The 12,301-nt window shown below is 42.0% G+C and overlaps 1 protein-coding gene across 1 annotated transcript in view; it reads left to right on the top strand.

Moving 5' to 3' along the window:
* Positions 1 to 6,960, top strand: part of si:ch211-159i8.4 (matrix-remodeling-associated protein 5) — a 40,718-nt gene extending 33,758 nt beyond the window's left edge. Inside the window, exons 13-17 of the mRNA XM_061725889.1 lie at positions 278 to 541; positions 640 to 766; positions 2,194 to 2,274; positions 3,083 to 4,226; positions 5,748 to 6,960. Of these exons, the coding sequence (XP_061581873.1) occupies positions 278 to 541; positions 640 to 766; positions 2,194 to 2,274; positions 3,083 to 4,226; positions 5,748 to 6,301 (2,170 nt within the window). The 3' untranslated portion in view covers positions 6,302 to 6,960. The remainder of the gene's footprint in view (positions 1 to 277; positions 542 to 639; positions 767 to 2,193; positions 2,275 to 3,082; positions 4,227 to 5,747) is intronic.
* Positions 6,961 to 12,301: the final 5,341 nt, after the last annotated feature.

The raw sequence follows: 12,301 nt of genomic DNA, 5'->3' as shown, positions 1-12,301 counted from the left end.
AAAAAGAAATATAGGAAAGAAAAGTTTCTTTTCACATAATTTTTTTCTCAATTGCAAATAATTTCTGAATGTGGGGGTACATTTCAACATATATAAAACTTTAAAAATTGTACATTCATTTTAATTCCACTAGTCCTGGGCATCCTCTTCAGAAAATGCAAGTCGTGGAAAAATGTGTATATTTTAAAGCAAAAAACAAATTCTTCTGGACCTTTAGATTTGGGTTTAAGGTAGAAGAGGTTCAAAGATGTTACCAAGCTGCTGTTAATCTTCACAGGTATGAGTGTCTGGCTACCAACGCAGTAGGAATGGCCAAAAGAACAGTCCAGGTAGAGGTGGCAGCAGAATCACCCCCTTCCGTTCGCCAGTCTCTTCCTCCCCCTCTTCCCATCCCCTCGCCCCGCCACCTCCCATCCCGTCAACACGTTGTCTCAGCTATGTATGGTTCTGCAGTTTACCTCCACTGTCCAGAGTCAACAGAGTCCTCACGGGGGACGGTTTGGCAGCTGCCGTCCAAGACCATCCTGGAGCACCAATACAGGTAATATCAATATGGACCACCTCCACACCAATGAAAAGCTACCAGATTAAACTAAGTGCTTTAACCTAAATAATATTGTCCTATCCATCCACTTTCAGCCCAGAGAGACCAATTAAAGCTTTCCCTAATGGAACACTGAGGATCCTTCAGCTAACAGAAGTGGATGGTGGAAATTACTTGTGCATCTTTCAGCGGCCCAATGGTGAGGACATGGAGCTCTTCCAGGTACGAACAAAATAGATAGTAGTTTGGAACTGGGGGTTCATTATGTTTGCAGCTCTTTTTAGTATGTCAGCTTAAACCCTGTCTCAAGTTGCATTTTGCATGTACCCCCTATATTGGTAAAGAATGTTTCTACATTTAACAGTTACATTATATAAGAAAATATAATTAAAAATGGTGAATTTATATTGCTTTCCCTGTATGTATGTATGCATGTATGCATGTATATATGTATGTATGTATGTATGTATGTATGTATGTATGTATGTATGTATGTATGTATGTATGTATGTATGTATGTATGTATGTATGTATGTATGTATGTATGTATGTATGTATGTATGTATGTATGTATGTATGTATGTATGTATATATATATATATATATATATATATATATATATATATATATATATATATATATATATATATATATATATATATATATATATATATATATGTGTGTGTGTGTGTGTGAATATGTATATGTATATGTATATATCTATAGATAGATAGATAGATAGATAGATAGATAGATAGATAGATAGATAGATAGATAGATAGATAGATAGATAGATAGATAGATAGATAGATAGATAGATAAATTAAAAATGTAAAAATGTATTGACGAGGATCATTCCATTCATCTCCCAGCTGGAGCGCTCCTACCTCCAATGTGAAACTCATAAGAAGTGCTGTCCTGCTCCATTTCCTTACAATCTGTTAATGTTACACATTTCTATTGGTTTGGGGTCTTTTATTTATTCGTTTTTTTAAATATCCATCTTCTTCGGCTTATCCATTTTTTTTTTGTTTTTGTTTTTTTATATTTAAATCAAATATATTTAAATATTTATTTATTTTTACCTTACAGTATAAATAAAGTGAAATAATGAGTGATTAATGTTTTATTCCTCTGATTTCTGATTTGGTTTTACAATCAGAGCACTGCTCAAAAAGTAGGATATTTGATTGATTATCATTTTGGAGCTCGCTCAACCACACAGCACACAGTGCAACTGCATCTTCTCACCTAACTGAGGCTGCATAAATCTGAGTTTTAACGTTGTGTTTACAGACAGTAGAGATGATTCGTGTGGTAGTTTTGTTGTGACTGAATTTGAAATGAATGAGACAGAAAGGTAGAAATTAATTGTTTGAATACTAAATGAACCAAATATGCTTGAAAGTTCTACCTCCTTAGCAGGTCCATTTTTTGGGTGGAATTTTTCTCATGGATTTCAGCCATGAATGGAGGGGTGTATAAATGGATCTATAAGACCCTCGTTCCTGGAAGATGTTGCTGTTGGTCAAAACCCAGCTGATGTGTTTTAAGATTTTTAGAATGAGTTTAGAATAATTGATTTAGTTTTTTTCATGCTTTTCACTTTTTTTTTAATTCCCTCTTTTATTTATTTATTTTTTTAACAGGTAGAGGTGTTGATGACAGCTCCCAGAATTGAACATGTAAGGGCTCCTCAGAGCAAGGCCATCTTTGGAGAAAACTTTCAGGTATATTCAATTCAACTAATTTCAATTTTATTTATATAGCGTCTATTGCAACAAAAGTTGTCTCCAGGCGCTTTCCAGAGACCCAGAACATGACCCCCAAGCCTAGGACAGGATCAAAACGGTCTAGAGTCAAGTCAAAGCCTAGGGAAGCCGATAAAGTTGAAGAAACGCCCACAACAGCTACCGGCCTGATTGATATCTTCTCTAATTCTGATGATTTTACTGTTAAAGAAGCTCATAAAGTCTTCACTACTGAGAGCTGCAGGAATGCACGGCTCAACAGAGTTGTGACTCTTTGTCAGCCTGGCTACAGTGCTGAACAAAAAATGTTGGTTATTTTTATTATCCTCTATTAACGTTGAATAATAAGCTGTTCTAGCTTTGCAAAGGGATTTTTTATATGCTTTAGGCTATCTTTCCATGCACAATACAAATCTACAGACTTACAATATTACCACTTTCTTTCCATTTTATGCACTTGTTTGAGCATGCGGATATCTGAATTACACCAGGGAGTTAAGACCATTTTCTTAAAGGAGCAGCTCCATCTAAAGCTGAGTGCAGCACAGTATACCTGTGTAGGATATGATACTGGCTGGAATTTGGATTAACATATATTCCTGATAAAACTAACTTTGCAACTATCTGACAAATAATGATACTTAGTTCTTAGTGCTGAGTCACAGAAAATGTCCAACTGCTACTGACTTTCCATGTCTTTTAAGCATGAGATTAACTGAATTATGACACCTGAGACACCTATACTCAGAAATGTTATTGGACATATTATTCTCTTACTTTCACCTAGGTGGATTGCGTTGCAACTGGCCTCCCCAACCCAGAAGTTTCCTGGAGTCTTCCGGACGGCACTTTAATCAACAACGCCCTTCAATCAGACGACAGTGGTCTTCGTAACCGCCGCTACGTCATGTTTGAGAATGGAACTCTATTTCTCCAGCAGATGGATAAAAAAGATGAGGGGGACTATATTTGTCATGCTAAGAACAAACTAGGAAGAGATGAAAGAAAAGTGAGCATCAAAGTGGAGCCAAATGCTCCACAGATTGTATTTAAATCACAATCCCTGGTTAAAGTAAAACTGGGGGAATCCGCTAAATTGAGTTGTCAGGCAACAGGAGAACCTGCTCCAAGAATCATGTGGATCTCACCACGCAAGGATTTTATATCATTGTCGGACAAATTTAATATAATGGATGATGGAATGTTAGTTGTGAAGGACGTGACACCGGCTGATGAAGGAAAATATGCCTGTGTGGCACGAAATTCTGCTGGAGATGATATTAAAAATGTAATAGTCGAAGTTGAACCCCAGGAACCCTTTATCAATGGTATGAAAGGGACAAGTACTACAAAGCTTTTAGGTGTTTCCTATCAAACAGCACTTCTGGATTGCAGAATCAAAGGAAACCCTGAACCAAAAGTATGGTGGATTACTCCTTATGGCCAGTCCCTCACAAGACCCTACCTCGGGGGACGTTTCCAAGTACACCTGAATGGGAGCTTGGAGCTGAGAGGGGTCAGGAAATCTGACGAAGGCAGGTATAGATGTCTGGCTAAAAACCACCTGGGAGAAGCCTCACTTTCCGTCGAATTACAAGTTGCATCATTAGCCGAGAAACCCAGCTTTGCTGTTCCCAATATCGAAATCTTACCAATAAAGCAAGATGGTGTTGAATTGATCCTGGAGTGTCCTGCTCGTGGCAAACCAAACCCAGAGTTTTTATGGGTATTACCCAACGGCACGACGTTAACACCTGGTCTTAAATTCCAACGATTCATCCATTATTTTCTCAATGGAACTCTACGGATCTCACATCCAGTGGCAACGGATAAGGGAGTGTACCGATGCCTGGCAAGAAATGTGGCAGGACAAGCAGAGAAGCGTTATGCCCTGGAGGCTGGCAGGAAACCAATGATCAGAGGCTCCACAGGTATGTTTTTTTCATCTCAAATTTAATACGGAAGATATTCTTTTGGTTTTACACTTAGTTCATATTCTGGACAAAATTGGCAACAGCGTCTGAAAACAAGTCGTATTTGCAAAACATAAATAATGCAATGTACAATAGTTTTGCTTATGTGAATCAGAAGAAAGCAACTTCTTTAAGCTTTTCCCTTACATACCTATTTGGTATAGGTTTTATGTCAGCCCAAACCTCTAAAACAGGGGTCTTCAACCTTTTTTAGGCCAGGGACCCTTGGATAAGAGAAAAACAGAGCAGGGACCCCCACTTGTAATTAGGGCCCGAGCACTGACAGTGCGAAGGCCCTATTGTATCTATAGGAATTTTTGTTTTTTTTGTTATCCTCGTTTTTCTTCCGACGAAATGAGGGCCTTTAGCCCCCCTAAACGTGCCCCAAAAGTCACCAAATTTTGCACGCATGCCAGGCCTGGCAAAAAATATGATATTTAATGGTTTGCATTAATGGGCGTGGCCTAACGGCTCAACAGCGCCCCCTAGAAAACTTTGTGCCTCAAGCCCCACAATACGGTTTGATGTACATGCACAAAAATCATTACACACCTGTATCATGTCACAACTCAAAGAAAAGTCTCTTGGCGCCATGGCCGAAACTGAACAGGAAGTCATCCATTTTGAATTAATTGTGTAATTTTGGCGCAATTTATGCAATTTCTTCGGCCGTTAATACGGCACGAACCGTAACGTGCACCCAGGTGTGTTATACATCAAAATGTGCGTCTCCATCCTGCGACGATGGGCATTACTTTTCTCAGTCAAAAGCGTTACCGTGGCGATGATAGACACCAAAAAGCGCGCCGCCCCTTCATCCGATTGGTCCATATAGTTCCTACTTTCTGCCATAACTTTTGAATGGTTTGACATAAAGACTCGTGGCTGGTGTCATCGGACTCGGTTTTGAGTCCTTGAACAAAATTGGTGCAAATTACGCCCGCCCCTTCATCTGATTGGTCGATATCTGATAGTTCCTACTTTCTGCCATAACTTTTGAATGGTTTAGAAATATGGATATAGAGAGTCGCGGGTGTTGTCATCCGCTAAATGTCCAGGCCTGAAGAATCTACATGCAAGTCATACAAGCTTCCACTGCAGCCTGAACGTGCACAGGGGTGCGAGGGCCCGTTCATCGCTGCTTGCAGCTTTAATTTCTTTTTAAGTTGGAGGACCCCCTACAGTACCTCTGCGGCCCCCCTAGGGGTCGCAGACCCCCGGTTGAAGACCCCTGCTCTAAAAGTCTGGGGCCATATCTGCAATGTACAAGTGTGACATTTCTGTTTACTGGTCTTTGTTCAGAGAAATTCTGCTCTAAATGAATTATACCAAGAGTAAAATCAGAGTCACCTGAATTTAACTTTTCCATGTGTAGAATCAATGGGGAAATTGATCCTGTTGCGTCATTGTTTTGTTTGTTGCTACAGTATCTGTCATTTAATGTAGAACTTAATCACTGAAATGAGTTGTTTTATCCAGGTGGGATGAAGATCACATATGGCCTGAATCTCAACCTACCTTGCACCGTGGATGGCTGGCCACATGCATCCATCACTTGGACTCTACCCAATGGCGTGGTTTTGGACAAACCTCAGAACAGTGGCAGAATATCTTTCCTCACCAATGGAACCCTACAGATCAGGCAGGTTGCCACTTTTGACAAAGGAACATACATCTGCAAAGCTTCCAACTCTTTTGGATCGTCTGCTCTGTCCTATCCGGTCACAGTCATGCTTTTCCCTCCTCGGATCACAAGCACAATCACGTCCATCACCAGAGTGATCCGGGGAACAGCGGTGATGTTACAGTGTGTTGCTACCGGTATTCCCAAGCCAGATATTTCATGGACGTTACCTGGGCGCACCACTTTGCTTCCACATAACCGATACACGGTGCAGGGAGGAATACACATGACAGAGGAGGGTAATCTGGTCATTCAAAACCCTGTGCTCACAAACTCTGGTATTTATAAATGCAATGCTAAAAATGCCCTTGGAACAGATTTCAAATCGACATACCTACAAGTGGTTTGAGAGATGGGAGAATCCCACAGCAGACTATGACTCCGTGAGGACTGTCCAATCAGGAATTAAAGTGCACATGGTATGGATACTCTGCAGACTGATTTAAACATATTTTTTGTTTTAACATGCAGTTTTTGAGCTTTTTTTTTTTTTTTTCTTAATTTACCAACAGACCATCTATTGTATTTTTACAAATGTCTTTTTCCCTATTAGGACGTTTGCCTTTTTGGCCTTATTGTCACGGTTAATATTGAAATTCTCTCCAGAATATTATGGTTATTATGTTGTTGGTTTTTAAAAATTCCAAGCATGACTTTACTTTTAGATTAAAGCACTTGTTTCTTGGGACTAATATATTTAAAATTGGTCAGTGACCCTTCTCTGGATATTGCTCTCTGTTTTGGCAAAAAGTATAACAATGTTTTTGACATTGTAAATGTTCCATATCATTTAACGCATCATATAAACGTTCAGGGTATTTTATTTTTCTATGAGGATACATTTACTCCCTGTTGCTGCTTTTACCAAAGGACGTTATATACCGGTATCATTTATTAGCTTTCAGTGGTGGGAAAAAAAATGCTTCATCACTGGTTGTGAACTTTTAAGAATACACATTAGTACACATGAAAATATGTAAGTATATAATTTATAATTAAATAAAAGATAAGGTGTGTACTATTTTTACCAGTTGTTTTATTTTTACTTAGTAACACAAATTATCTGTTCTATATAGCATATTTTAATCTTGACGGGATTCTGCAAAGCATTGCATATGATATTTGTCATTCATAAGTTTCTTTTTTTTTCACGCTGAGCACATTAGAGGAAATGTGGACTTCAGGAGGGATCAATCTTACAAACACAACATCTGAGCCATTTCCACCTCAGGTATCGCAGCAGTGAAATATTCACCTTTTTAAACCAAATACAGCTTGAAGAGCCAATACAACTTTGCACAAAAAGTGAGGGAATTTGAGTTTTGTCGATTATTCCTTTGTTGCTCTCTGGGCAGAGAGCCGTCAGCCGTTTCGTCCTGCAAACCTTGACTGCCAATCTGTAGACAACAGTCTACTTTACCTAAGTCCCTGATTGTCACAACCAGGGATACCAGAAGCTCAAAACAATAGTTAATGGCAAATGCTAAATAAGCTGTATGGCATTGGGGGAGAATATTGGGCAAAGTTTTCATGGGCACAACTCACATACTCAGCTCTGCTGCTCATCACAGAAATGCACGTTCCTTACAAATGTGGCACCACTCAAAAAAGAAATAAACAGGCTTTCCAACGGAACAAGATTTATTGCCAAGAAGTTACAACTAGAAAAGATCTACCAAACACAAATGTCCTTACTTTTTGTGCTAAGTTTATTACAGAAGCATGTCACGTCTCATTTCCATCAAGTGATTAGATTGGATTAGATTTATTTATTGTACCCTTGGGTAAATTTGGTTTACAGTGAGTGCTTCCTCATACAATCCAAAACCATACACTCAACAACACAGGACAAGATAAAGTGATGACAATGCTTTAGCTAAAATAACAAAGAACAAAAAGGACGGCCCCAAGATAAGAAGCAAGATCAGTTAAAACATCAGTAGATAAAAACACTGTGAGACAAAGTGAGACTAACAACCATACATACTGAGGGTTAATCCAGAGTCCTCAGTTATTCTTACATGCATGTTCTCTGGGCTGAAGTACCTGAACTAGCTGAAGTACCCAGACCAACTCCTGCAGGCACAGAGACGACGTGGAGACACCACAACAAAAGGACCCAGTTCAGATGAGGAGAATATACAGCAAGAAGGAATGTTCTTGCTGTACATTACTGTGCATGACCGTGCTACCCACCCAACTTACAAATGTTCCTCAGAGAGCTCAACTTAAAGCATGAGCTATCATTTATGCAATCTGGGTCCAACTTTGAAGTGCAGATTTCTGACTGAATGGAGACTTGGAGAATCCATAATGGCGCAAGCTTATTACGGATGTTTTACCACTCATTTTAACATAAACTGCTCTGGAAAAATGGCGAGGGTCATAGAAACATGTGATACGATAAACATAGATTTTGAATAACTGTGCTACTGTCTTTTTGAAAACCCAGCTAAAGTTGACCTAAACTTAATTAAATTAAATTCAATTCAATTTTATTTATATAGCGTCTAATACAACAGATGTTGTCTCTAGACGCTTTCCAGAGATCCAGAACATGAACATAAACATAAATATAATTATAAATATAATCCCCCGAGCAATTATTACATAAACAATGGCAGGTAAAAACTCCCATAGTGGGAGAAAATCCTTAAGCCAAACAGTGGCAAGGAAAAACTCCCCTTTAGGAGGGAAGAAACCTTGAGCAGGACCAGGCTCATAAGGGGGGACCCTCCTGCCGAAGGCCAGAGTGGGGGAGTCGGGGACGTCAGCAGCACACAGCAGGCAGGTGGAAGCAGCAGCAGGATTTAATGGACTTAATGCCATTGAATCAAGAACCGAGGCTGAGTTGTGGTTGAAAATCAAAAACTGAAAGATGACACGAATGGACTTAAACTCTTATATTTTCTTTCCATATACCCTTATATGAGAGTCACTACAGAGAGGAGATCCAGGACCTCACCCAGTGGTGTCCAGCCAACAACCTGCTGCTGAACACAGAGAAGACCAAGGAGGTCATGGTGGACTTCAGGAGCTCCAGGAAGACGGATCACTCCCCCCTTCTCATAGGCGGAGAAGTGGTAGAACGTGTGGACTACATCAAGTTCCTGGCCCTCCACATCTCATCTGACCTTTCCTGGTCCACCAACACCTCCCACCTGGTGAAAGAGACACAACAAAGACTGTTCTTCGTCAGGAAGGTGAAACGTGCTGGACTCTCCTCTCGGCTGCTTGTGAACTTCTACAGGAAGTCATCTAAAGCATCTTCTGCCTTGGTGTGACAGTGTGGTCTGGCAGCTGCACGGCACTGGAGAGGAAACAACTGGCCCGGGTGGTGAGAACTGCTCAGGGCTGGTGGGCTGTACCCCCCCTCCCCCAGACCTGGACTGTATATATGCAGGCCAGGTCACGAAGAGGGCTGGATCCATCACCACGGACCCCGGCCACCCGGGCCGCAGACTGCTGGTACTGCTTCCATCAGGCAAGCGGTGGGGAAACATATGGACCACAACAAACAGGCTGAGGGCAGCTTTGTCCCCAGAGCTGTCAGAGCCCTCAAACCCCCTGAAACCTCACATACCTCATGAAGTGAGAAAAAATAAGTTTTGTGTCATGAAAATGCCCTAGATTCCCAAAACACAACTTTAGTTTTTAGTCAGCCACGCACCTGCTGTTTATCATAGCAAATGCCTGCTTTTCTGTGAGAAAGAGCCTGGTTTGCACGGGATTTTGGTCCCGTGGGAGCCGAAACTTGTTTTGGGAGCTTGCGGACGGGGGGGCGAATAGCCCCCTACACTCCGCAAGGTGCTGAGGGAAAGGTATAAAGACGCGATAGCCGGAAGTTCGGATTTCAGAGTCTGCCGTGGGTTAGTGCAGAACGCCCGGCGCGTTTTTTTTTTTCCTTGGCTTACTCAAACCGGACTGTCCCCGGCTCTCCAGTCCCTTTGTCGAGGTAAGATAGGCCTTAAAAAACCTTTGTAGTTGTGTGTGGAGAATATTGCTCAGCCACTTGCGAGGGGCAACTTGACACTTTATCCTAGCAAACGAGTAATTTTGTGTGTACAGCCACTTGCGGGGGATAACTCGACAAATTATCCTAGCAAACTGCTGGTTTTGTGTGTACTGCTATCTGCGGGGGATAACTTGGCGAATTATCCTAGCAAATTGGTAGTTTTGTGGATGTCTTCTATGTAAATGCTTGCTTTTTGCTAATAAATGTATTCATATCTTATAGCAAAGGCGAGGTGTGTGTGTGTGATTCATTTTGGTACAGCCGACCACTCCTAGAACCTAATTGAGATTTCTCCCAAAACACCTCACCACCCCTCAGACACTCACACACAGACACCTCCTGACCTGATCTGGAATGGATCTGATCCTGAATGTAACTAAAAGAGTGCCATTGATTGTCACAGTAGTAGTCGCGATTGAATCAGATAAACCTTGGAGACGACTGAATGCTTTCTATACGATTGATTTGTAACTAAGGAGCATATATATATATATATATATATATGGCTTACGTCTGTTTTAACTTCAGTAGCCAGGAGGAAGCTGACACTTATGTTAAGCTGCCTGACTACTCCTTGTACAATCTTGTTGAATCTAACCTCTCTCTGTCTTGTGTCTCATTCTTGCCGCTGAATAGTTATAGTGCAGAAACAAATTTCTCCAACACACACCCATCCCCTCGAAGCCACACTCGCATGCACATTTTCATTGCATTTCAGAATATTCTACTGTATTTTATTGTATTGTTGCTGTTCTTTTCTTTTGCACACAAGAACTGCAATGCCAATTTCACTGAACAGTTGTTCAGGGACAATAAAGACATCTAAACTTAAGTTAAATCTGTTGTGTTGGATTATAAAGATATACATTTCCAGTCTTCCAAGTTTTTGTAATCCTCAAAATCAAAAAGCTGGCGTTCTTTGATTGTGCCATCTGTTCATGGAGCTGATGGTTTTCTCCTATATTAAAGGTCTATGAACTCCTCACTGCACTGAGCTGCATAAACAGCACTGCTCAGTCTGTGGGTGTTTAAATCAGTTTTGGTTTGTCAATGCTACTGGGTTTGAGGAGCACCACAAATGTATGTTTGAAGAAGATCCCTCTAAGTGTTTGTAGCAAGGCTAGTGCTACGGGGGTCACCCGACAGGACAGAGGACACAGGGTTTCGTGCAGGAAACGGTTTATTTACTCCTCCTCCACCCTGCCACACACCCCCATCACCCAACTCAGGCCGGGGACCATCCGACCTAGCCAACCTCCTGGGCGCACCCCCCTCCCCGACGCAGCACTGCTCCAGCAGCTGGTCCGCCTCCGGAACCGCCGTGTCCATGAACGCCTCGGCGACCGACGTCTCCTCCTCCGCGACCTCCGCCTCCAGGACCGCCGAGGGCCGCCCCAGACGGTCCCGCACCGCTCGCCTCACGTAAGGGCATGTGAAGGAGAAGGGGTCGTCCTCCGAGGACCGCCCTGGACAGTCCAGCACCACTCGCGGCACGTCCGGGTAGGTGAAGGTGAACGGCCTGTCCTCCGCGAGCAGAGTAGGCGGGCGACCTCACCCTGCCTGCTGCTGCGCTGCCAGTGTCTCCAGGGCTGCAGTCTGCCGCTCCGCCTGGCTCCGAATCAGGGCCGCCATGTCCGCCAGCACCTGTGCCAGCGCCTCCATCCTCGGTGGGCGCCAGTGTAGCAAGGCTAGTGCTACGGGGGTCGACCGACAGGACAGAGGACACAGGGTTTAGTGCAAGAAACGGTTTATTTACTCCTCTTTCACCCAGACACACGTGTCAGCACCTTCAGCAGCTTCCTCCCAGCAGACCTCTTGCTGGTGTGCAGCTGCTCTTTATGAAGGCAGGCAGGGTGGAGAGGCTGATTGGGCACAGGTGTGCCCAATCAACTGAGTGGCTGCTCCTCCACCCTGCCACAGTGTTCAAAAACTAAGTAAGTATCATTAAAGATCTTTACTTCCTTTTTTCGTGTCATCCCTCATGCCGAAGGGTAAGGAACCCTCTTTTAAGAACAATGCTGTCCACATTCTGGACAAACATGACAGATGGGTTTGGGAGAGAAATAAAGGAACCCATCTATGTGAAAAATAAAATCATTAAGCAACTAGAAGCCATCAGGAACTAAGAAAAGAAGTCGATTCGCCAGTTAGATAATATAATTCTGAATTAACCAGCATGTTTAACTACAACGGAAAACATTGTTTTCTATGAGAAATAAATAAAAACAGAGGATTGCAATATCACCCAATATATGAAAGTGTGAAACCATAGCCGTTTGGTTTGTGTACCAACATGTATGCATATGTATTCATGTAAATGAAGTCTACATTTCA

This window comes from Cololabis saira, chromosome 7 (genome assembly GCF_033807715.1).
Source record: "Cololabis saira isolate AMF1-May2022 chromosome 7, fColSai1.1, whole genome shotgun sequence".
In the NCBI taxonomy this organism is placed as follows: domain Eukaryota; kingdom Metazoa; phylum Chordata; class Actinopteri; order Beloniformes; family Belonidae; genus Cololabis; species Cololabis saira.
Note: the sequence above shows the minus strand (reverse complement) of the source record. Positions and strands in the feature narration are given on the sequence as shown.